The following is a 25,893-nucleotide window of genomic DNA, read 5'->3' as shown; positions in this document are numbered from 1 at the left end:
CCCAGGAATACCCATGACTTTAAATGCATCTATACTGTGTTGACTTCAGAATATACTTTGTCATATCATAACTCTCTCCTGAAATTGGACATTGATAAGTATCTCCCTTATGAGATATCTCTAATGTCACACAAGTTCCCAGAAACTTACCATATTCAATGTTAAAATAATTATATTCCTCCCAAATCTGTTATTATTCTCATATTCTTTTCTTAGCTTGAAGTACCATTATTGACTCAATCATCCCAGCCAGAAACATGGAAGTTATCTCAGACTCCTCACTTATTACCCACATGTGATTGCCAAATCCTATGGATTCTGTTTCCTTGATATATCTTAACTCTAGCCATGGTTTTTTTTTGCTAGCCCCATTGCTTAGTTCAAGTCTAGGTCACTAGTTTCAGACACCTCATAACCAGATTATACTGCCTCTGTGGAAAGTAATTTCTATTTACCATTCCCCATGCTTCACACTTTACCAAATTCCTTTCACATATGTTGCTTTATTTTTCCCTTCAGAGCAATCTGTAAGAAGGCACTATTACCTATATTACACTGAAGACAAGAGTGGAGATGAGACTGTTTGGGTTTTGAGGTGGTCAAGTACTGAATTAGGAAGGGTAGGAAATCCCTAACCCAAGACCATCAATTCTCAAGCTCATGCCCCTTCCCTATCATACTATAAATGGTCTCTGACTTATGATGGTTTGACTTATGATTATTCTACTTTTTAATGGTATGAAAAACGATACTCCTTCTGTAGAAACCACACTTTGAATTTGAATTTTGATCTTTTCCCAGGCAAGCAATATGCAGTAAGATACTTTCTCGTGATTCATGGCAGTGGCAGAAAGTGGCAGCTCCCAGTCAGGCACATAGTCATGAGGGTAAATAACCAATACTCTGCAGTTTATTCTTTGTATTAAATAATTTTTCACAACTGTAGGCTAGCATAAGTGTTCTGAGCACATTTGAAGTAGGCTAAGCTAAACTATAATATTCAATAGGATAGGTATATTAAATGGATTTTTGACTTACAATGTTTTCAACCCCATTGTAAGTGGATGAGCATCTGTTCCCCATCAATAAAGTAGACGTAGAGGGCATAAACAGTTGTTTCCTCTTAAGGCCAAAGAAAAAAATAAAAACAAAGTAGGTGACTTATTTCTAGCCATTGAGCTCTCATTAGGAGCACAATAGGAAAACCTACATTTCTGACTTCCATACTTCTATTCATTTGTCCACACAACTCTGCTTCCCAGATGTTGCAAAGAATAAAAACCAGAAAGTGTTATTCTGAAAAACCTGTTTCCTGTGTAAAATGAAGGAATACCCAGGCTCATGGTAATTAAATGCTTAGCATCCCAACAGGTGTACAAAACCTTCCCATTCCAAATTCTCTATAACTGTTGGTGCATTTCATAGTACTTGCCTATATTTTATGTAAAATTTCTAACTAAAATTGGCTTTCCTTTTAGAAGAAAGTGCACTCATGGTGCTAGCTGATATTTGATTTAAGCTATTATAAATTCAGTTTTTTTTACTTTGCTTATAAAGAATGGTCTGTGAGAAACAGAGCTTTCGAATAGATATTCATAGGTTGACACATTAAATGCAGCTAGTGTACTCCAGAAGTCGAGAAGAATGATGTGCAGTCAAAACGCAGGGGTGTGCCTACTGTGTTGAAAAACTACATTCTGCTATTGTTTCAGGCTTTAACACCAGTCATTTATCAATTGCTTTAGTCCACAGGGGAAAATACTGGGATTTCTCATCACTGCTTTAATAAAAAAAATTTGTCATGGAGATAGGACCAGCATTTGTAGTACACCTTCAGAGTTTTCCAGCTACTTAACAGTGATGAGCAGGATTTTTAGAATGGCCAGTTTTTGGCTACTGTGTTCACTAATACACTTTTGTCACAGAGAACAATATGAATAAGTAACAGTGGCATAGGACAGGGAAAACCATGGGCTAGAAATTGGCTGGGTGTTCTGATCTCACCTTAAACATGTTCAAGCCACACAATGTAACCTTTCTGGGCCTCCTCTGTGACAAGACTCTTAGGTATCCCATGATATTCTTTAAGGATAAGGAGAGAACTGATATCTAAATAATAATCCTGTTACACATGTATATGATGAACGTCTTATAACCCACACAACTAGAACCAGTTATGATTCATTAATCAAAAGATTGTATACAATAGTCATTTAGAGGAAAATATTTGTGTGTCTTAATTATTTCACCTGAACTTAAAAATAAATAACTGTATCATGGCACAATTAAATTAATATTTAGTAGTATGTAAAAGAATAAATAGGATTTATCCCAATAAAGCTTCTCCAATTTTTTTGGGGGGTTACCCTACTATTACTGACTATTGACTGAAACTATTTAACCTAAAGCCACATTTCTAGCATCTTTGCTGTGACACAAGAAATTTGATGTAGCATATTTCTTCATCTTTAGATACATCTGTTTGTCCAAAAATGTATGATTTCTTCGTTGTTCACAAGTTTAATTTTTAACAAATCATTCTCATTAGTCCAAGTTATATCTTGTCTTTCTTAAATTACCCAAACTTTTAATTTGTCTGAGATCAGTTAATAAATTATGTTCTTTATCATTTTTTATATGTTAGGAACAAGATTTTTTCTAACATTGTTTACTTTTAGCCACAGTTTTATGACACATTTTCCCACGTATAAGTTGTCCATCAATTCCTTTAAAATGTTTAGTACAATAAATTGATTTAAAGGACCAAACCTGGGCCCCATTTTTTAAATAAGTTTTCTTCATTTTTCCTGCATAAAGCACACCATTAATGTATCACCCATGCCCTTCAGTTTGGATTTCTGTAAATTGGCATGAGTACTAAAAGTAAAATAAGTGAGAATTTCACATTTTGTTATACTTCCTGACTTTTATTGTTGTCTGTCTCTCTCATACCTAATTTGGCAGCAATGTTTGTAACCACATATGATTGATTATTAAGTGTTTCTAGCTCTGTAACTTTACTCTTGGTATAAACAATTGTTTTGTACACACTCATGTTTTATTTACATGATGTTTAATTAAATTACATAATTATAAAAATGAGTACGACAAAACAGACAGATTTAAGAACAATTACAACTGATTCTTAATGAGCATACAAGTCATGTGGAAAGACTGGAAATATATGTATCATGAGCATCCCACTTGCTATGGGCATTGGTCAGCTGTCACTGAGGGGAAGGAGAAGATTAGTTAATCTGTTTAAAGATGCTAATTAAGAGCTTTCAACAATGAAACTGGTGAACTAACTATTAAACTTGAGGAAAAACCTGTGATGATTTGCTACAACCCTTTGCTATAATGCACAGTCCTTGTGTTTTTATAATTAATAACTTGCATGAAAACATAAAAGGATACAATACTAGGTGAAAGAGATAAGTCTTATAATGGCTAGCATATATTAGATGTTCAATAAATATTTATTGAGTTGATTTGATGATGCAAAGCTAGCTTAACAAACTGCAAAACTATATCAAAATGAATACCATTACATTTGACAAGGGTAGATATTAATAACTATATTGAGTTGACAAAGTCTCAGTGTACAAATACATGATAGACTTAATTCTGAATTATTTGATGTCAAAAATATATGAGAGTTTAGGTTAGCCCTAAACTTAACAAATCAGCAAATTTTATTTTTTAAATATGTTTTATTGATTATGCCATTACAGTTGTCCTATTCCCCCCTTCATTCCCCTCTACCCTGCATACCCCCTTCTACCCACATTCCCTCCCTTTAGTTTATGTCCATGTGTCATACTTATAAGTTCTTTAGCTTCTACATTTCTTGTACTATTCTTGCCCTCCCATCTGTCTGTTTTCTACCCACCACCTATGCTACCTATTCTCTGTACCTTCTCCCCCCTTTTCCTCCTCTTACTCCCCTGTTGCTAACCCTCCATCTGATCTCCATTTCCATGGTTCTTCTCCTGATCTAGCTGTCCTCTGAGTTTGCTTTTGTTTTAGGTGTGGTTGTTAATTGCTGCGAGTTTGCTGTCCATTCACTGTTCATATTTCTTATCTTCTTTTCTTATATAAGTCCTTTTAACATTTCATATAATAAGGTCTTGGTGAAGATGAACTCGTTGAACTTGTCCTTATCTGAGAAACACTTTATCTGTCCTTCCATTCTAAATGAAAGGTTTCATGGATAGAGCAATCTTGGCTGTAGGTCTTTGGATTTCATGACTTGGAATACTTCTTTCCAGCCCCTTCTTGCCTGTAAGGTCTCTTTTGAGAAATCAGCTGACAGTCTGATGGGAACTCCTTTGTAGGTGACTGTCCCCTTATCTCTTGCTGCTTCTAGGATTCTCTCCTTCATTTTAGTCTTGGCTAATGTAATTATGATGTGCCTCGGTGTGTTCCTTCTTGGGTCCAACTTCTTTGGGACTCTCTGAGCTTCCTGGATTTCCTGGAAGTCCATTTCCTTTGCCAGATTGGGGAAGTTCTCCTTTATTATTTGTTCAAATAAGTTTTCTACTTGTTTCTCTTCCTCTTTCCCTTCTGGTATCCCTATAATTTGGATGTTGGAACATGTAAAGATGTCCTGGAGGTTCCTAAGCCTTTCCTCATTTTTTTGAATTCTTGTTTCTTCATTGATTTCTGTTTGGTCATTTTTTTTCTTCCTTCTGGTCCACTCCATTGATTTGAGCCCCAGTTTTCTTTCCATCACTATTGGTTCCCTGTGCATTTTGCTTCATTTCCCTTAGTGAAGCCTTCATTTTTTCATCTAATTTGTGACTAAAATCAACCAGTTCTATGAGCATCTTGATCACCAGTATTCTGAACTGTGCATCCAATAGGTTGACTATCTCTTAGTCACTTAGAAGTATTGGTTCTGGGGCTTTGAGCTGTTCTTCTTGAGCCATAATATTTTGGTCTGTTTGCATTTATCAAGTATGAGGGGTGGAGCTTTAGCTGTTCACCAGGGCGGGGCAACCCAGTCACTGGGTTGTGAGGCTGTATGTGGGGGCGGGGCCAGAGAGGGGCAATGGCATTTTTTTCTGCTCTCTCTTGGATTTTGGTCCCCTCTGCTGCTTCCTACAAGCAAATTGGGCCCTTCTAGTGGTGGTTCCTGGATGTGTGGGCTTGTGCACCCTCCAGGACCCTGTGGGTCTCTCCAGTGAACTCTCTGTGAGCCTGGGAGCCTCTCCCAGCACCTTGACCCCTGAAAGTTTTTCCAGTTGGTGCTTTTAGGCTTTATTTCCAGGGTCTGGGGCCCTTGGTTGCACAGTCTATCTCACTGCTTGCTTCTTTGCCTGGTTTATCTGGGTGTGAATGTGTGACCACTGTCAGCCAGCCGCCTTGTGCCTCACTGGGTCTGCCCATTGCCACCCCATGCCTGGGATCTCCAAATCAGCAAATTTTAAAAGTCCATGTTATCTTCAGCAGCTCTGGCAAAGATAAGGATTCAGAGGGAGGTAAGGAGGTAAGGTAAGGATTCAAAGGTAAGGATTCTGAGTGCAACTGCTCATTGCACTCAGCCCTGCTCTGAACACGTCTGGAACTCTGAATTCATTCCTAGGTTCTGAAATTTAAGTAAAAGTCAGAAGAAAAACTTAAGAGTGTGCAAGAAAAGATGGCTAAGAATCTTGAAAACTGTCTCATAAAGAAAGAACCAAAATTGTTAGCAATCTTTATTTCTCCTTTGAGGAGAAAAGGATGCAAAAGAGGAAAAGAAGAAGACCAAATATGAGATGGATTCCATAAAAGAATTCATAGGCACCCTGGCTGGTGAGGCCAGTGGATTGAGTGGTGGCCTGTGAACCAAAAGGTCACTGGTTTAATTGCTCATCAGGGCATGTGCCTGAGTTGTGGGCCAGGTCTCCAGTGGAGGGCACATGAGAGGCAACCACACATTGAGGTTTCTTTCTCGTTTCTTCCTCCATTCCCCTCTCTCTAAAAAAAAATCTTAAAAATATTTTTCAAAAGGAATTCACAGGCATGAGTATACAGGATCTGAACAGGGCTATTGAGGAAAAGACACAGTAGGCATCATGCATTCATAGGGTCACTAGGACTTGGAGTCAACTCAATGGCACGTAATGCACAAAATATGCAAGGACTATCTGTCATTCCATTGCTACTACAGGCAAAAGAAAAAGAACTTTTCAGTAGTTATTAGATGCTCCACTGTAGATCATATTTCCCACAAGTATAAAAGGCACATCAAGCTAATCTTATATAAAACCAAACTCAATTATATTTTTCTATCTGCACATGTATTTTCCTATACACACATCTGTTGTTTGGTTCTGTTAAATGTTTCTTACTCTCTCAGTCAATAATACAATGCAATTTATTTTTCTCTCATCTCCACCTCTCTTCTAACACCAAAGTCTGTCTACTTTTGAAGGCTCATTTGGAAGTTCTGGAAGAGAATACAGCTATCTCTGTACCCTGGAACGGGCAGCTTTCTTCTAATGAGAAGATTTTAACTTTCAGAAGAAATGCCCACCCATCCAGATCACTAGAATCAATTCAGGAGATCAAAGTGCACTATCTACAACTCTTTCTATTTATTCTTGGGTATTTTATCTCCAACCATGTTGTGTCCCCTATTCTTAATCCATACTGCTATTATCCAAGTATAGGTATTTATTCATTTTCCATTAGTCTCCCTGCCTGTACGTTTGCTCCTCTTCTTTTCATTGTCCAGAGTATTTTCAGATTTGCCCTTCTGAGTCTGACATGGTACCATCTTAACCCCTCTCCCCACTTCCACTTATCAGCCTTGAAAATGTCCAGTCTATACAACCACTATGGAAAACAATATGGAATTTTCTAAGAAAACTAAAAATGATTAACGAAGACTTCTGCCAAGATGGAGGCATAGGTGGAAACACTGTGCCTTCTCCCACAACCAAGTTTGAATACAACAAAGGTTTGGAGAACAAAGACACGGCCAAAGAACATAAAATTGAATTATACGAAAGTCTGACAACAACTAACCATTCAACCTGGCCAGTAAGAGGGGCGGAGCCAGTAGCAGAGCAGGGTTGGGCAGGAAAGATCCCCACACCTAGGCTCAAAAGTAGCCCAGACCCAGTCAGGGTGTGGGGCAGACTGACCATGGTCGCACATTTGCGCACAGTGAGAGGGACCACGCAGGCTCCAGGGGGCAAACACAGTGATGGAGGGCTGATGGCAGTGGCACACTCGCGTGCAATGGGATGAAACGTGTGGACCCCAGTGATGGTGGCAGCTGCAGCACCTGTGGGGGCCATGGCGGGAGGTGGCAGACAGGATGCCATTGCTCCTCTTTGACTCCGCCCCCACATACAGCATAACAACCCAGCAACTGAGTTGCCCTGCTCTGGTGAACATCTAGGGCTCCTATCTTGCTACGTAACAGGCACGAACAGCCCAAAAGATGGCGCAAGAAGAACTCAAAGTCCCAGAGCCAATAACTCTAAGCAACCAAGAGATTGCCAGCCTCTCAGAAGCACAGTTCAAGGCACTGTTTATTAGGATGTTCACAGAACTGGTTGATTATAGTCACAAATTAGAGGAACATATGAAGGCTAAACTAATTGAAATGAAGGGAGATGCCCAGGAAACCAATAGCGATGGAAAGGAAACTGGGACTCAAATCAATGGAATGGACCAGAAGGAAGAATGAAACATCCAATCAGAAAAGAATGAAGAAATGAGAATTCAAAACAATGAGGAGAGGCTTAGGAATCTCCAGAATATCTTTAAATGTTCCAACATCCAGATTAGAGGAGTACCAGAAGGGGGAAAGAAACAGCCATGAGTGGAAAATTTATTTGAACAAATAATAAAGGAGAACTTCCCCAGTCTGGCAAAGGAAATAGACTTCCAGGAAATTCAGGAAGCTCAGAGAGTCCCAAAGAATTTGGACCCAAGAAGGAACACACCGAGGCACATCATATTTACATTAGCCAAGATTAAAATGAAGGAGAGTATTCTAGAAGCAGCAAGAGATAAGGGGACANGAGGGCAAGAATAGTGGGGGAAATATAGAATCTAAAGAACTTGAAACACGTGGTTATAAACTAAGGGGGGGAGAATGGTGGGGGAGGGAGTGTGTGGGTGGAGGGGAATGAAGGGGGGGAATAGAACAACTGTAATGGTATAATCAATAAAATATATTTTAAAAAAAGAAAACTAAAAATGAACATGCCTTTTGACCCAGCACTTCCACTGTTAGGAGTATATCCTAAGAACCCCGAAACACCAGTCCAAAAGAACCTATGCACCCCAATGTTCATAGCAGGACAATTTACAGTAGCCAAGTATTGGAAGCAACCTAGGTGCCCATCAGTAAATGAATGGATCAAAAAACTATGCTGCATTTACACAATGGAATTCTGTGCAGCAGAAAGAAAGAAGGAGCTCCTACCCTTTGCAACAGCATGGATGGAACTGGAAAGCATTATGCTGAGTGAAATAAGCCAGATAGTGAAAGACAAATACCATATGATCTCACCTTTAACAGGAAGCTAAACAACAAAACAAACAAGCAAGCAAAATAAAAACAAAGACACTGAAATAGAGAACAGGGGGGACAGTGACCAGAGGGGAGAGGGGAGGGAATTCCAGGGGGAAAGGGGAAGGATTTACAGGAACTAGTATGAAAGACACATAGACAAAAATGGGGGCGGGGTGGAAATGGGTTGGAGGTGGGAAGCAATGGGGGGGTGGGCTGGGATGGGAGTAAAAAAACAGAAAACTGTATTTGAANACTATGCTGCATTTACACAATGGAATTCTATGCAGCAGAAAGAAAGAAGGAGCTCCTACCCTTTGCAACAGCATGGATGGAACTGGAAAGCATTATGCTGAGTGAAATAAGCCAGATAGTGAAAGATAAATACCATATGATCTCACCTTTAACAGGAAGCTAAACAACAAAACAAACAAGCAAGCAAAATAAAAACAAAGACACTGAAATAGAGAACAGGGGGGGCAGTGACCAGAGGGGAGAGGGGAGGGAATTCCAGGGGGAAAGGGGAAGGATTTACAGGAACTAGTATGAAAGACACATAGACAAAAATGGGGGCAGGGTGGAAATGGGTTGGAGGTGGGAAGCAATGGGGGGGGTGGGCTGGGATGGGAGTAAAAAAACAGAAAACTGTATTTGAACAATAATTAAGTATATCAAAAATAAATTAAAAAAAGAAATTGAAAGTCAGTATTTAGTGAGAAAAGTTTAGAGCTGCCTGCTCTTGCTGGTAGTCATAATACACCCAGCTTCCCATTACTTTAGGGATAATGCTGCACTAAAAATTTGGTACTCCCAAAAGCACTTGTCTCAAAAAAAAAGAAAGAAAAATAAACTGGCTTGTACTACACAACTTTTGAGTGATTCTAGCTAATCCTATAGCATGCATTCAAATAACATAATAAAGTAGAATATAATATAAAATGAAGCTGCAGAATATATATATATAGTTTCATAACTGACTTTAAATTGGCTCTGTACTTCTTCCCCAAATGTGTTTCCAAACCAGTATCTGCAGCTACCTCCAAAACTCATTTTTCATTTTGCATTAAAACTAATATGACTGAAATAAATTAATATATTTGCTGTTAAAAAAAAGAAAGAAAGAAAATGTCCAGTCTACTTGGCATGGTATTCAGTGCTCCTCATGACCTACCCCTACTCAGCTTCCTGACCTCATACCTGGCCCTGCTCTTGCCAAGCCAAACCACTCCCTCCATGACCTTGATCAGATACTTCTGGCATCTCAGAAAGTCTTCTTTTCCTTCTCCACCATTTAAAATATTTATGCATTCTCCATTCTTCCATATCCAGCTTAGATGCTTTATCTGTCAAACATACCTGGAGATTTACTGAAAAAATTATTTTCATATGAAATGGAAGCAATGGTTTGTTTGATTTCATCATCTTCATTATCAAGTATTTATTGAGTATGTACTACACTACTAACAAATCAAATAGTCATTTTTAGCACCTAACATAATCCCTAGTACATAGTACCCAATTAACATTTGTTAGATATAAACAGAACATACAAATAATTATATAAAGGAGCTCACGGTAAATATCAATGAAACAACAAGATGAATATCCAGCTCATGGAGGAAGGTGATGGTAGTTTAATTATGTTGTATTTGAGGTATTGATTGGATATCCAACAAGACATACTCTTTTTTTTTTCAGATTAGTAACAATTTAATGTGTGTACTTGAAGAGAGAGAAAGTAGACAAAAGAAAGAAATATTTTCTTAAACGATTTATTTATTTATTTACCTTTAGAGGGGAAGGAGAGAGGGAGAGAAACATCAATGTATGGTTGCCTTTTGTGCGTCCCCTGCTGGGAGTTGGCCTGCAGGGAACTGGCCTGCAACCCAGGCATGTACCCCGACTGGGAATCGAATTGTGATCCCCTGGTTCGCAGGCCCGTGCTCAATCCACTGAGCTACGCCAGCCAGGGAAGAAAGAAATATTAAGAGAGCAGATAAATGATAGATATAGGTATTCAAGAAAGTGATGAGGAGTTAAACATAACAAGAGGAGATGCAAGTTCTTTAGAAATATGAGTTGAGGATGAAGTAGAATATTTAAAACACATTGGAAGGTATTTTAGTGATGCATGAAAAGTTATAAGGCATATTAAGTAAGTTTATTGTTATCCATGTGTTAATAAAAGACAAAGAAAACTTTTTGTGCTCTCCGTTAAAATAACATAGCTTTCACATTACATTTTGGAAATACCACTTATCCTGTTTCTCATTGCTTAAGAGATGGAGAAAATTAAAAAGCCAGTTATTGCCATGAGCTAGGACCTTTGTGTTCCCTGTGTAATAAAACAATTTCAACTCAGGTGCTCAAAAATTTTAATTTAATACAGCAGTAGGAATGTACCTTTCAACACCATTTATATGTCATTTTCTTAGGCACCAGGTAGTGAGTCTTGCACTTGGAAAATCAGAGAATTATTGCAAACAAGACTCTACTGGTCTCTGGCTCTGGCTCAATTTTATTCAATGACAGCATGATTTAGAAAGGCAATCATGCTGTTTCCTCTGTCTAAGTCTTAAAAATCTTGGTAAAATTTGTCTCTACAGTCACCTGATTTGACACCTCAGCTCAGCTACCTAGGTACAGTGTTGGTACCACACATTTTCTCCCAGGTGACAGGGACCTCTTCCCCAGCATCAGTGCTGTGACTTTACTCATTCGCATTTGACTCACCCACGACTCATTGTCACTTAAATTCTCATAAAAGTCCAGACCTCACTAATGAGATGGTGCAAATAGGACAGAGAAATTTCTTTATTAAATGATCTTCATTAAAGAAAGATCTTCAAAAGCCACTGACATGCAACTTGGACATACACCATGAAAATAATGGGTGGTATTTTATGGGGGAAAAAACCCTCTCAGTAATCATTAGTGAGAGTTCAGCATTTCCTAACTGACTGTGCTGGGTCCTCTACATGGAAAATCCCTACTCCTTGCTCTGCAAGTACACATGACTCAGCAGGAAAAACAGACACATAAATAGATGGTTGTGATTCTTCGCCCTGAATGCTGTTATGCATGTGTGGAAAACAAGTTGGGGAACAGAGCAGCATGGCAACTGTGCTGGGGAGGTGGGGAGGCTTATCCTAAAATACTTCAAAGAAGAGATGTTTGGCAATGTCTAGAAAAATGACAGATACGAGGAGGAGGATGGCCATTTGTGGATAGGCTTTGTTTTGTTTTGTTTAAGACAAGGAATATTCCAAGGTCTTAGCTCTCCGATGGAGAAGGCTCTAAGTTTTAGCTGTGCTTTCCTCCTTTGGTTGTTTCTACTCCTGTTCTTAGAATTCCATCCAATTGGCCTCTCTGCCAGAGGAGGTGAAAGAGCCAGGCTGTGGTTACCTATAATGTGTTAGTCATGGTAGAACTAGCAAGATTCTGTCTATGTAGCCAATAATATGGAAAGAATGGAACCTGCTCTAAAATGCCAGTTACTATCACCACAAGGTAGCTCCTAAAACCCACTGTAAGTATTCCCCATGTAAGTACCACTTAAACATTACTGTCAGGGAACAACAAAAATTACCTTGCATACAAAGGTCTTGACTGTCAGATAACTCACCTTGATTCTCTTAGCAAAGTAAAATGATAATTACATGTTGTAAAAGTCTCTGTTTGTTCCGAATTTTCATAGTAGGAGAAACCAGCTGACTTTTCACGAGTAATATAAAAGGAGTTAAATTCTCTGAGCACTTCATGGTACATTTTGCTTTTAATAGCATCACTAAAACTTTAAGAGGGACATTGTTGGAATAATTTAGGGCAGAATAATAAAGTACTTAGTTTAAAGTAGTGATAAATAAAGTGAAATTACTGGGTACTTCTTTGTTTTAATTGTGTGGGCTAAGCTAATGGTGAGGAAGCTATCAGGGTTTCCAGTTACTCATTAATCTTGGCTAGTGGGCATCATTGATCTCTGCACAAAAAGAACTGTTGGTACTTTCTAAACCAGTGAAAGGTAAATGGTAAAGGAAAGGATTAAACAGTTTAAACAGTTTAAACAAAAATATATATTAGTGGATAAGCATATAGGAAAAAATTATCATCCCTACTAATAAACACAAAAATATATATCAGAGATATAAGTTGCACTGATTAAATTATCAATTTTTAAAAGTTATAATGTCAGTGCTTGTAAGATGATTGTGAAATGGTGTGTGTGTAGGTGTATGTATTTTTGAGACAATAAAATGGTATAAAACTTTTGAAAAGTAATCAAGAACCTAATAATGTATTTTTTTATTTTGAGGAATCTATTTGAAAAAAAAATACAAAATAAGAAAAAGTAATTTATCAATATGTTCATTGCAACATTGTTTACAATACTGAAGCAATGGGAATAATCCAATATCTAGCCATTAAACTGTGGTTAAATTATATATTCATAGGAAATAACATCATATAACTCCAAAATAATAATTATGAAGACCCTATCAGAAATAGTAAAATTACAATGTAAGGGGAAAATGTAAAATACATAGTTATATATGTTCTATGCACATAGAAAATTCTATCAAACACATAGAGTCAGTAGCACAGAGTGGGAAGTACACACAATTGGCAACAAGACAGGCTTTACTTTCGATTTTGGTTCCCTATTTGCAGACTATTGATCTCTGACAAGTTATTTAAGTTCTACATGTTCTGTTTTATTATACATAAAATGGGGGTACTCATACTTACTTTATAGGGCAGCTAAAGGAATTAAATTAGATAATTCTGTAAGTCTGGGACAAGCCAATGGAATTATAGGTGAATTTGTGGCTCTTATTTTGATTTCCATTAATTTCTTGTTTTGCAATAGAAATATATTTTCTATTTAATTTTAATCACCTAAGTTATGCTTGGAAGTATGTACCTTATAGTATTAACTATATGGCCAACTGTAGTGATCTAAATAATAATTTTTATTTGGTTCCAAACATTTCAAATTACACACTGAAAAATCATACTAGTTTATTTGTTTAATAAACATTTGTGTAGCTTTTATTACCATGTAACAGGTGCTGTTCAAAACACTTAATTCATTGAATCATTATAACAACTCCATGAGAAAGGTATTATATGCAAATCTTACAGATGAGAAATTGACATTCAGAGATTTTTGAGTAACTTACACTACAAGATAAAATTACACAGTGAAGTATGTTATATCATACATTTAACAGCATTCTTTTTTTGCTGTTAGATTGTCATTGTGCATATCTCAGATAAAAGTATTCCTTTATCTCTAATTAAAGAAAATTCTGAGACTGTAAAGCGAGTTCTTATAAACTTAAAAAAATTCTTAGATTTGGAAGTAATATAATACGACAGTGAAGAATAATGGTTCTAGAGTCAGACAGTCTAGAGGGCATTTCAATTGCAGGTATTTACCAGACGACTATGGTGCATTTCCAAACCACTCTGTACTTATCTTTCTCATCTGTTCAGTGGGGCAGTACATACCTTGTAGGGTTGTGAGATACAAAAGGTGTAAACACATAAACTTAAAAAGTCACTTGGGCAATATAAGTGCTCAATAAATGTTAGATATTATAATTTTTGTTGCAACCATTTATGTAAAATTAATCCTTGCTTGTTACCATACAACCAAAGCAAAATATGAAGTTACATTAGATTCTAAGATTGATATGCAACTGAAAATCCCAGTTTCAAGTTTTTGTGTTTATCCAACAACTGAATTGTTATTAACTATACAAGTAAGTGTTACAAATTTAAGCTAACAAGTTTATATGAGTTAAATACTACCCCAAATTGCAAATTTGCTCTTTTTAAAATTTTGCTTAGAAAAAAGTGTTCTGCATTAAAAAATACTACATTGCATCATAATGAAATCTGCTTTTGTTAAAACCAAATTATATGGAAATAATTACTCCTTATCAGGTACAATGTTTTATTTGGGGGAAATTCTGCTTATCACCAAAAGAACAGTGATTTAATCTCTAATATATTTCTTTCAAAAGTGGTTCTTTTATTGACAATGGGACTGATTTAAATGTGTGAAGTCATTCATGGTCCACGTTTCTTTTTTTTTTTTCTTGCAGTCATTCCCAACACAGCACTGCAACCCGCCAGCCTTCCGTGACTCTCCAACGGGCCATCTCACTGGAAGGGTAAGATAAGAACACAGCACAGCCTTCTCTTGAAGTAAACTGTGCAGCCTCATCACTTTTACTCTCGCTTCCTCCCTCTCAGCAAATATCTATGAATCTTATGTTATATTCCAAACACTGTGCTATGTAATAGTTTTAACAAGTCAAGCAAGATCTCTTCTTTACCTCTAGGGGGCTCATTGTTTAGTAGGAGTGACAGAAATACAAACGCATACTTGTATTCAGCATGAGCATCTCACAGAAGATACATGTGAGGGATTTATGAAGGATTCAGGAAGAACATCTGGCAGAGAATGAGTATCAGAGAGGGAGGACAGAGCAGGTTAGAATGGTTTGAGAGAAGATAAAACTCTTGAGCTGAGAACTGAAGCATCTATAGATATTTGCTTCACAGACATTAGGGAGAAGGGAACTCCGAGCACAAGAAAGAGCATGTGCATAAACATGGCCACATCCTAACCAAGGATATAACAGACCTATACTTGGAAAATTATGATCCTGAATAAAGAAACTAAAAAAGATACAAATAAGTGGAAGCACATACTGTGTTCATGGATAGGAAAAATGAACATCATTAAAATGTCCATACTCCCCAAAGCAATCTATAGATTCATTGAATTCCTGTCAAGATTCTGGTAATGTATTTCATGGAACTAAAACAAATATTTCAAAAATTTATTTGGAACCACAAAGGTCCTGCAGAGCAACAGCAATCCTGAGAAAGAACGAAGTTGGAGGAATCACTCTACCTAACATCAAACTGTACTATAAGGCCATAGTAATCAAAGCAGCATGGTACAGGCATAAAAACACATAGATCAATGAAACAGAATAGAGAGCCTGGAAAAAAACCCCACACCTTTATAGTCAATTAATATTTGACAGAGCAAACAAGTACATACTATGGGCTAAAGGTAGTTTCTTTCAATAAATAATGTTGGGAAAATTGGACATATACATCCAGAAAAAATAAAACTGGGTCACCTTCTTATACCACACACAAGAATAAATTCAAAGTGGATCAAAGATTTAAATGCTAGACCTGAAAGCATAAAAATCCTAGAAGAAAACATAGGCAACAAAATCTTGGACATTGCCCATAGCAATATTTTATCAGATATATCTCCCCAAACAAGAGAAACAAAAGAAAAAATAAACAAATGGGACTCTATCAAACTGAAAAGCTTTGCAGAGCAAAGGAAAACATCAACAAAATATAAAGACAACCCACAGAAAGGGAGAACATATTCACTGATACATCTGATAAGAGGTAAAATTTAAAATTTATGAAGTACTTACAAAACTCAACAACAAAAAATCTAATGAAAAATGGGCAAAGGACCTGAATAGACAGCTATCCAAAGAGGACATGTGGATAGCCAATAGACACATGAAAAGATGTTCAACATCACTAATCATCAGAGAAATGCAAATTAAAACCATGATGAGATATCATCTCAGACCTGCCAGAAGGGCTATCATCAATAAATCAACAAGTGCTGGCCAGGATGTGGAGAAAGGGGAACCCCAGTGCACTGTTGGTGGGAATGCAAATTGGCACAGCCATTGTGGAAAGCAGTATAGCATTTCCTCAAAAATGTCAAAATACATCTGCCTTTGACCCAGCTTCTAGGAATATATCCAAAGGAACCCAAAACACTAATTCAAAAGAACATAAGCACCTGTTAGGTCCATTGCAGCGTTATTTATAATTTCCAAGCTATGGAAGTAGCCCAGGTGTCAATCAGTAGATGAGTGGATAAAACAACTATGGGACAGTTACACAATGGAATACCACTCAGCCATAAAAAAAGAAGAGGATTTCTCCCTTTGCAACAGTATGGGTGGACCTGGAGAGCATTATGGATGGAGGAGTGCTAGGTGAAATAAAACAGAAAAATAAATGCCACATGATTTCCCTCATGTGTGGAATCTGATGAACAAACTGAATTAACAGGCAAAATAGAGAGACTCATAGTTAGAAAGCAGGATGACAGCTAGAGAGTGGGGATGAGGTTAAGGGGTGGAAGGATTGAGCAAAAAGGAAAAAGGACTCATAGGTGTAGACAACACTAGTGATTGTGATGGGGAGGGGAATATCAAAAGGCTAAATGATAACGGGAAAAAAAACATTTAAAAAAAGACCATTGTGTGAGCCAGTACCAAGGCATAGCATGTGTGAGGCAGTGAAGATGAGAATGGAGATATTGGCTGGACAGGCTTACATGTAGAGGACTTAGTATTTTGTGTTTCTAAATTTCCCAATCAGATAAAAGCTGGAGGGGCTGGGATTAAGTGGCTAATATTCCTCCCACTTGCCTTATAATTGAAACCAGTTTCATTGAGAACATTTAGGTAGTTAATATATAAAATTATTTTATTTTTCCTATACCTGTTACCAGCTGTGTTTTGTTTAATCCTATTTCCCAATTAGTCTCCCAATTAGGCATTTCATTGAGAATCTCTAACTTTATTATTAATTAGTCCTTTCCTAAAATCTTACATTTTATTCAGACCTCAGTCCCTCCTTCCAACATAATTATGTTTTGGGTTTTACCAAAGTGTTCTGTGTCTCTCATACCACCATCTAGATAAAAAATTTTCAACCTTTTTCATCTCATGGCACACAAAAACTAATTACTAAAATTCTGTGGTATAGCAAAAAGTATATATTTTATCTATCTGACAAAATAGATATAATTTTGATTCACTCACACTGGACTGTTGTGTTAGCTGTTGTCATTTTTTATTTGACAATCTAAAGGAAAAGATGTCAGTGCCCCTGACTAAACAGTCAAGTCTTGCATGTTTTAAAAGTTCTTGCAGCACACTGGTTGAAAATGGCTGCTCTAAATCTTTCTTTCTCTCAGATCTATCTTTTGGTAATATTGGAGCAAAAAGGAGGAAAAGAGAAATGGCATTCCTTACCATTCTACTGTGGCTGTCTACTGTGCGTTTGTTGTCTCTGGTGATGTAGTCTGGGTAGATGGAGAACCAGACATGCACTGGTGCTGAGATCCAAATATCTCCTCCAGCTCTGTGGCGCACTGGACAACTCAGCTGCCTCTTCCACAAAACCCTGGGGTTGCACTGTAGTCTGCTGATGTGCTCACCATTTTTTTATGTAAGCTGCAGCGATCTTTCACAAACCTATAATTTTCCTTTCTCATCTGTCCCCAGCAGCTTCAGATGTAAGGCTTGCAAGTGTGAGCAGCATCCCTCTCCCCCAGGTGGAACTTACCAGAGATAATTCTTGCCGCCTCTCTCCCTGGGGTTCTTTCCAACCTCAATAGTAACAGTGCGAGTCAGTAGATTCCACGGCTAAGTGGACATCCACCTGAGACGGAGATGCTAGCTTTTTCCTTCCTGGAACAGCATAACTTTTATAAACACTTTTCATGGAGTGCCCCTTTTTGCCTTCAGGCCAAGAAACCCAATGAATTTTCCCAAACCCATGGGAAGGCAAATGAAAGGAATATAGCCTGTCCACAAACACTGAACTCCCTGCAAAAGGACCCTGGCTTCTCCTGCTAGTTCTCTTCTTCTTGTTCTGATGGTAAAGAACATCAGACCACTGAATTCCTCTAGTAAAAAAAGGAAACAAACAAAAAGAGAGAAGTGAAGGTTATAGGCTAAATAGAAAGTGGGGCAAAGGTAGGTTTACAGTTGTTCACATGGAAAATAATACAATAGTTAATAAATGATAACAAGAATAACTGTGCATGGACAACAGTGTGGAGATTGTGGGGATGGGGAGCAGGCTGAGTGGAGGAGCACAAAGGGGGAAAAGTTGGGACAACTGTAATAGCATAAACAATACAATATATGAAATAAAAAATAATCAATTTTGTTTCGCTTACAACTGTAAACCTACTTTTGCCCCCACCCTATATAACTTAGGTCTGGAGAAGTAACTTTTTCTCAACAGAGCACTATCTCCATTGCAACATTTATTCTATTCCATTTTTTAAAAACATACACACACAAGGAGTGCTCAGTCAAGCCTTCATAGAGGTTGGTTCTGCAATAATATACAGGTGGTCTAGATCATGGATCCCAACTAGATTCCTTGCTCAGGAACTTCCTAACTGCATGACAGCAAGTTACTTCCTTTCTTTGTGCCTCAGTTTCCCTATTTCTAAAATGGAGATACTAACAATATTTCTTAAAGGGTTATTTTTTTCAATAATTAAATTCACATGCATTATTTTTATAATGGTACTAACATCATATGTGTTTTTGTTATAGTAACTGTTCCAGTTGTTGTTATACATAATATATACTTAATTTTTCAGGTGGGAGTTTCTCATGTATATTAAATAATAGTTTGTTAAAACAGTCAGGGATTGGTGACTTCACTATGCTGTAGAGAGGCATATTCATATATACAGAACTAATAATCATTTCTGGAAGCCATTCAAATCACTATGAGTCTGCTTCATTGCCTTGTTATAGTTATATAAAATCTTTTAATTACCAGGATTATGTTTAAATACTTATTAAACACATAGAAGAATAATCTAGGCATTTTCTATATCAGCTCATCCTCAGCTCCAAAAGAAAGAATTTAGGACCAGAATAGAAAATGCTCTTCCATTTCTGGTATATATGTCTTAGTAAGTTCAAGACACAGAGATCATTTAGATACACGAGAGGAAATTGTCTTCACAGCCTGTGGACATTCTACAGTTCGGCTTGAGAGCCAGTCAGCCCAGCACCTGCAGTGCAAATCTGTGCATACCACACCCCTCAATTTCTTTTTTTTTTTTTTGGAAAGTGTCATGATTCAGAAAAACTATTTCACAATACTCTGCTTCTGGTAACATCATCTGAAGCACTGTGATCATTTTTGAACCTGCATGTTAAATCATATATGTGTAAAGAGCCCAGAAAAGGACATGCAGGGTTAACAAAGGGATGGGCAACATTCTGTCAAGAACAGATTGACAGTGTTAGGATTCTATATTGACAGGAAAGGGAGTTTCATCAGGTGCTTACTGAGATTATAATCAAAATGTGCACTTGTTCGGAATAAATATAGTACAAATTTATGGATATTCCTTCAAGGGAAGAGGAAAGAAACAAACATTTATTGAGTGCTAATTTAGCTATCTGTTTATCGATTGATCAGTTTATTTATCCATCCATCTATCCATCCATCTATCTGATTTTCTTTCCAAAATACTTGTATAAAATAGGCAGCCTGTTTTCTAAACCTTGATTCATAAAAAGGCTGTCATTTTCTATCTACATAGAAAGTACCACAGTTTGGATTCAAAGTCAGATTTGACTCCACTGCACAACTCCACCTTCTATAATGTCACATGAAAAGGCTTTACTGAATTTGTCACAACTTTCATAAACCATGTTCATGCTAAGTTACATACAGTGAAGAACTCCCTAGAGTAAAAAGTAATAAAGAACTAGGACTGCCCTGGCTGGTGTAGCTCAGTGGATTGAGCGTGGGCCTGCAAACCACACAATCGCAGTCCGGTTCCCTGTCAGGGCACATGCCTGGGTTGCAGGCCAGTTCCCAGCAGGGGACTCACGAGAGGCAACCATACATTGATATTTCTCTCCTCTCCTTCCCTTCCTCTCTAAAGATAGATAAATAAAATCCTTAAAAAATAAAATTAAAAATAAAAAAAAAGAACTAGGACTGACTCCAGAAGTCATTAAATAAGATTAATAACCCACCATTTGGGGTGGCTCTCGAGGTCCAGGTGCTGGCTGAGTGGTGGAGGTGTTGTTTGTGGTAGAGGTGAGGGTGTGGCTGAGTTTATCACTGGTCTCCACATCAGCTTCCTTGTTATTTCTGAAAACAGCCACTGGCTGGGTGGCTGTCGTTCCACATTTTGGTCATTAACACAAAGACTTCCTCTAGCTATGCTAACAAATAGCATTTCCTTCTAAAGCTATTTCCAAACATTTTCTTTCTTTCTTTGTATCCACAAAGCTTATTATCAGCTTGCCAATAAGCATATTTAAGCATTTTGCACTCTTTTCCACTGACATGAAATGACTTCTGTGATAAATGCAATAAGTAATTCTAGTTCTCTGCTAAGAAGAAGCCAAAAATGCCAAGGCCTTACCTTGTCTTCATAACACAAGGATGATTCCTTTCCTAAAAAACAGTAAAAGTATTCTCAGTTGGAACTGTATTGTTCCAACTGGTATAGAGCTATTTACTTCATGTCTAGTGAATAATACACTAAGAAAAATATTGTTCCCTCAAATCATGAAAGAAAACTGACTCTGAAATCAAAGAATATGTTTTGAATCCTAGCCTCTGTGCCATCTATTGTTAATCTTAAGCAGGACCTTTCCTCTAACCATGGGTTTTCTCTCCAGCCAGAAGGGAGAGTAGCATAGGACTCACCAACTTCCTGTAAAAGTAGGAGACAGGGCCCTGGCTGGTGTAGCTCAGTGGATTGAGCACAGTCCTGTGAACCAGAGGATCGCAGGTTTGATTCCCAATCAGGGCACATGCCTAGGTTGCAGGCCAGTTCCCTGCAGGCCAACTCCCAGCAGGGGACACACGAAAGGCAACCATACATTAATGTTTCTCTCCTTCCCCTCTAAAGATAAATAAATAAATAAAATCTTTAAAAAAAAAAGTAGGAGGCAAAAGTGTTCTGGGAAAACAAATAAAAATTTTATTTTCATAGCCTAGATTAGTTTGAAGACCTACTTTGAACACTTGCTAAATACATATGTATGTATTTATTTTGTATAAAACAGTTTTGAATATAAAATGAAATATTTGAAGTAGAAATAATCTTGCATTGCTGTAATATTTAGAAACGGACACCTCAGTAATTGCCTATAAAGCCTAGGACACTAAAGTCAATGCTATGTGTTCCCAGCTGGCTGTCAAAGCGAGAGATTATGTGGCATATAATCTCTGTCACTGAGTACATAGTAAGAAAGTTGTTTTTCACTTTGCATAGGCCAATAATTATTTAGCAGATTTCCCATTAAGGTGATATGCCACTGAGTGTCGGCAGTCAGCTGAAATTGGAGTTTCATTATTTTAAAACTCTCCTTCCTAATGATCTTGGGAAAACCAACTGCACCAGATTTGTTTTAATGAATGTATTTTAAAAGACCATGTGTTCCGTGAAGCAAAGGGTCACCGGTTCGATTCCCAGTCAGGGTACATGCCTGGGTTGCAGGCCAGGTCCCCAGTGGGGGACACATGAGAGGCAACCACACATTGATGTTTCTCTCCCTTTCTTTCTCCTTCCCCTCTCTCTAAAAATAAGTAAAATTTTTAAAAAGTAAAAGACTATGTGTTTATATATTTTCATCTAAGTTGCTATTTGCTTAGTATAAAATAAGTAGAAATATTTCAGATTTTCAGTTTATTTGATCTGAGACAATAAAACTGTCTAATTGAGCTTCTACCTAGAATTACTGCTGTTTTTTAAATTGATATCTGGATCACCTATAACTATGCCAGACTTAACAAGGCAGAATAACATCCCCATTAACATTGTGAGCTTCTTGCTTCAGATTCAAGTTGACAGATGTGGCCCACACCTTAATGTCCACTCCTTCCTGACACCCCATTAAGGAAGCTAATAGCATAAAAAATGGGCAATCCCATAACAGTAAACAAATTGGGAGGGGCCAAAAGGTTTCATCACACTTGATTGCAGAAAGCATATAGAAGGTATAGATTGATGAAGCAGAGCAAAGTAGTCCCAGCCATACATCATCTATAGAGGCAGGGCCATGTGCCCCTCCAACTCTGTCTCCTTAAGTTGTGTTTCCAAGGGAGGCCACCCACAAAAAGGCCCACCACAGTGCAGCAGCATTGTATGGAGGGACCCACAGCTTAGGAGGGTGCAGAACCAGCTACCAGAACCCAGGAAACTCAGAGATTTTAGAATAGTGACAACAGATGGGATTGAGAGCTGAGTCTGAGAATAGGACTGAAGATGCCCCCACTCAAGATACACACCCCTGCATGCAGAACAGCTGCCAGGCAAGTGCTTACCACCAGTCAGAAAAGGAAGGTGTTTTTCTAAAGAAACAGACTTTCTGCTGAGGAACCCAGATAAGCTGTGTGTTACCCACACAGCAAAGCGCTTCACAGTGTGTGCCAGTAAATGAGGACAGTTTCAGGTTTGCATCCCTAACCGGAAGCCTTCCAGTGAGAAAGTAGTGCTCTTATCTGCAACATCCCCTGCAGCCTTTTTACTACTTCATTCCTAAATATGAACAGATAGCCACCAGTTACCAAGTATTTTAACAAAGCCCACAAAATGTGAGAAAGAAGATTAAAACACATGTGCACAGAAAAAATATTCTCAAGGAAACAGGTAATTCTGGGAACAAAATAGAATTGAAAGAAATAGTCTAGTGTAAGCATATTTTTAGCAATGTGGAGGTAACCACTAGACTTAAAAGTTCAATGGTTAACAATGATTCCTTCTAGGAAGCCAGGTAGGATTCTCAGGGGAGATGACACAATTTTAATTTTGAAGAATGTATTTGGAACTAGGCGGAGATTGAGAAAGAGAAAACCATGTGCAAAAGCCTGATGTAGCTAACACTGCCAAAACTAACAAGTACATTCAGTTACTCAAATAATTTTCACCCAGGAGAGAGTCTACACTTTGTTCTTTCTTACCTTAGAAGATCATGTTAGCAACAACAAAAAGGGTGAATTTTCAAAAACTAGCATTTTCACACCAATAAAATAGCTGCCCTGGAAGGTGTTGACCACCCTTTACAAGCACTTTCATAGACACTATAGACACTATAGTGTCTTTCATAGACACTATAGAAGGGATTCTTTAAGGAGGTCATGTCTAATTGACCCCAACCAAAAATCCAGAAGTCTGTGTGTATCCAAGGGAGAACTAAAAAGTGGTCTTATCTATAAACAAATATATCCAAAGGAACCCATCCTTTCACACTAACTGTGGTGGTATCATTGCCATTCTCCCTTTGTGGGACTCCATAGGAATAGTCATCTATAACTTCTCCAGTCCCTTGATACCATGGCCCCATTAGTAGGACCAGAGACCTCTGGTGTTCCCATCACTGGGCATGAGTAGGTGTCCTTTCCAAGGAACATTCTTGGAATGGGACCTCAGCTGGAATCATCCGCTCTCTTCTCTGCCCAACTCCTCTTCCCTCGATAGGAGAAGCTTTCTTATAGCTAAAATGCATCAGATTTCCCAGAACAATGCTGACTTAAAATACTCGGTCTTCTTAGTCTCAGTGCCCAGATACTTGGTCCAAAATTACATGGCCACTGTAAAGGTAGAAGCATTATGAACCTGAGAATCAGGAGATCCGGGTTCAAGTCTGCTACCCCTTACTGTGTAATTTTTGACCAGTTACCTCATATACAAAGTAATGAGGTTCAGTTAAATAAGCAGTGACTTAGATTCCTTCCAACTCTAACATTTTGTATATTCGTGAGTTTTGAAAATATAAAAGCTTGGCTACTGGACTTAGAGGAATATTTCCAAATAGGGAGCCTAAGGAGACAGCTGGCCCTCGGGAGCCATTGGCTTAAGTTATCACTACCCACACATTCACAGACCCAGGCATCTTTCAGGATTTGCAATGTCTGCGAATGCTCAACGTCCTCCGACACACTTCCTCACCCCGACCTTCAAAACACATACTACAGTATACAGATGATGTATTATAGAATTGCACACCTAAAATCTATATAGTTTTATTAACCAATATCCCCTGATTAATTCAATAAAAAATGTTTTAAAGGCAGGGCTAAGCATTTTTTTCCAGAGGAACTTAGGCAGGCTAGAACACTAAGAAATACACTGAACTACTTTCAAACTCGAAAGAGCAGCTTTATTCGGGTTGTTAGTTGCTGGGGTCACTAGTCAAAAATCAATCTGAGTCTTTGTCAACCACAGAAATGTAAGTGACCTGGCCAAAACAGAAAAGGAACCTGGGTTAAATGGAAAAGATTTTTGTGTAACTTTAGAATATATTAAAATAATATATGTAGTTGTCACTCTCTTCTTTATTTTGCTGTCTGGCCAGCTAAAGAGATTATTTGGGGAGAATATAGGAAAATTCAGGAGACAAGCAAGAGACCAAACTTCCCCCAACCCTTCAATTTTATTTTTTTTCCTTGTGATTTGTAGTCCGATAAAGACAAACCAGCCTCTTGCGTAGCTCTCAGTGAGAACCCAGCTTTGCTTCTGCAGCCAGCTCACCTGCTGAAGGGTCCTCACTGCTTGGAAGGACTAAAGGAGTTTACAGGCTCCTCCTTTCATCCCAGGAGAAGAGGGACCTGCAGAGCTCAAACCACAGGGGACTCATCAGGGATCTATCAGAACAGCAGATCTCCCCAGATCACCTGTTTCCCCCAGTTCACCCTCTTCGGTTTGCTTTCTGTTTCTCCTCATGTCCCTGCAGTCTCCACCTCTGCTCCCGGTTGAACTCTCAGCTCATTTTTCTCAGCCTCAATTCCATTGGTCTACTGCTTCTTTTTTGTTTCCTTACTGTATAAGACATCCTTTCCTAGGCCTCCTAATCCTTCTTTACATGGGTAGAGCTGGAAATATAAAAGATGTCATTACAGCAAACTTTAAGGATTGCCCAAAATTTTTCAGTGAAAAAAAATGCTGAGGCTACAGAGAGTTAGGGAAGACTTAAGAGCTATCATACGTAGGATTCGAATTCTCTCACAGGGCCTGGATTTCTCACACCCTCTGCTTTTGAAATAACAATTGTTGGGGGGTTTGTGGTTGTTGTTTGTCTTTGAAAAATTTTTTTTTATTTTTTAAATATATTTTATTGATTATACCATTACAGTTGCTCTATTCCCCCCTTCAATCCCTTCCACCCGCACCCTCCCTCCCCCACTATTCTCCCCCCCTTAGTTTATAACCATGTGTCTCAAGTTCTTTGGATTCTATATTTCCCCTACTATTCTCGCCCTCCCCCTATCTATTTTCTACCTACCATCTATGCTATTTTCTGTGCCTTCTCCCCTCTTCTCCCCCTCCCACCCCCCTGTTTCTAACCCTCCATGTGTTCTTCATTTCTATGGTTCCACTCCTGATCTAGCTGTCCTCTTGGTTTGCTTTTGTTTTAGGTGTGGTTGTTAATAGCTGTGTGTTTGCTGTCCTTTCACTGTTAATATTTTTCATCTTCTTTTTCTTATATAAGTCCCTTTAGCATTTCATATAATAAGGGCTTGGT

At 38.1% G+C, this 25,893-nt stretch overlaps 1 protein-coding gene across 13 annotated transcripts in view; it reads left to right on the top strand.

Moving 5' to 3' along the window:
* DLG2 (discs large MAGUK scaffold protein 2) overlaps window positions 1–25,893 on the top strand; it is a 1,965,529-nt gene that overhangs the window by 1,545,858 nt on the left and 393,778 nt on the right. For all 13 annotated transcript variants that reach the window (XM_037042840.1, XM_037042852.1, XM_037042842.1 and 10 more), the window contains one exon: window positions 14,626–14,694. In XM_037042840.1, coding sequence (XP_036898735.1) covers window positions 14,626–14,694 — 69 coding nt within the window. The remainder of the gene's footprint in view (window positions 1–14,625; window positions 14,695–25,893) is intronic.

The sequence above is a fragment of the Sturnira hondurensis genome, unplaced genomic scaffold (genome assembly GCF_014824575.4).
Source record: "Sturnira hondurensis isolate 20B ecotype Veracruz unplaced genomic scaffold, ASM1482457v3 Scaffold0003801, whole genome shotgun sequence".
NCBI lineage: Eukaryota > Metazoa > Chordata > Mammalia > Chiroptera > Phyllostomidae > Sturnira > Sturnira hondurensis.
The sequence above is the reverse complement of the archived record's forward strand: the minus strand, read 5'-3'. Positions and strand labels throughout refer to the sequence as shown.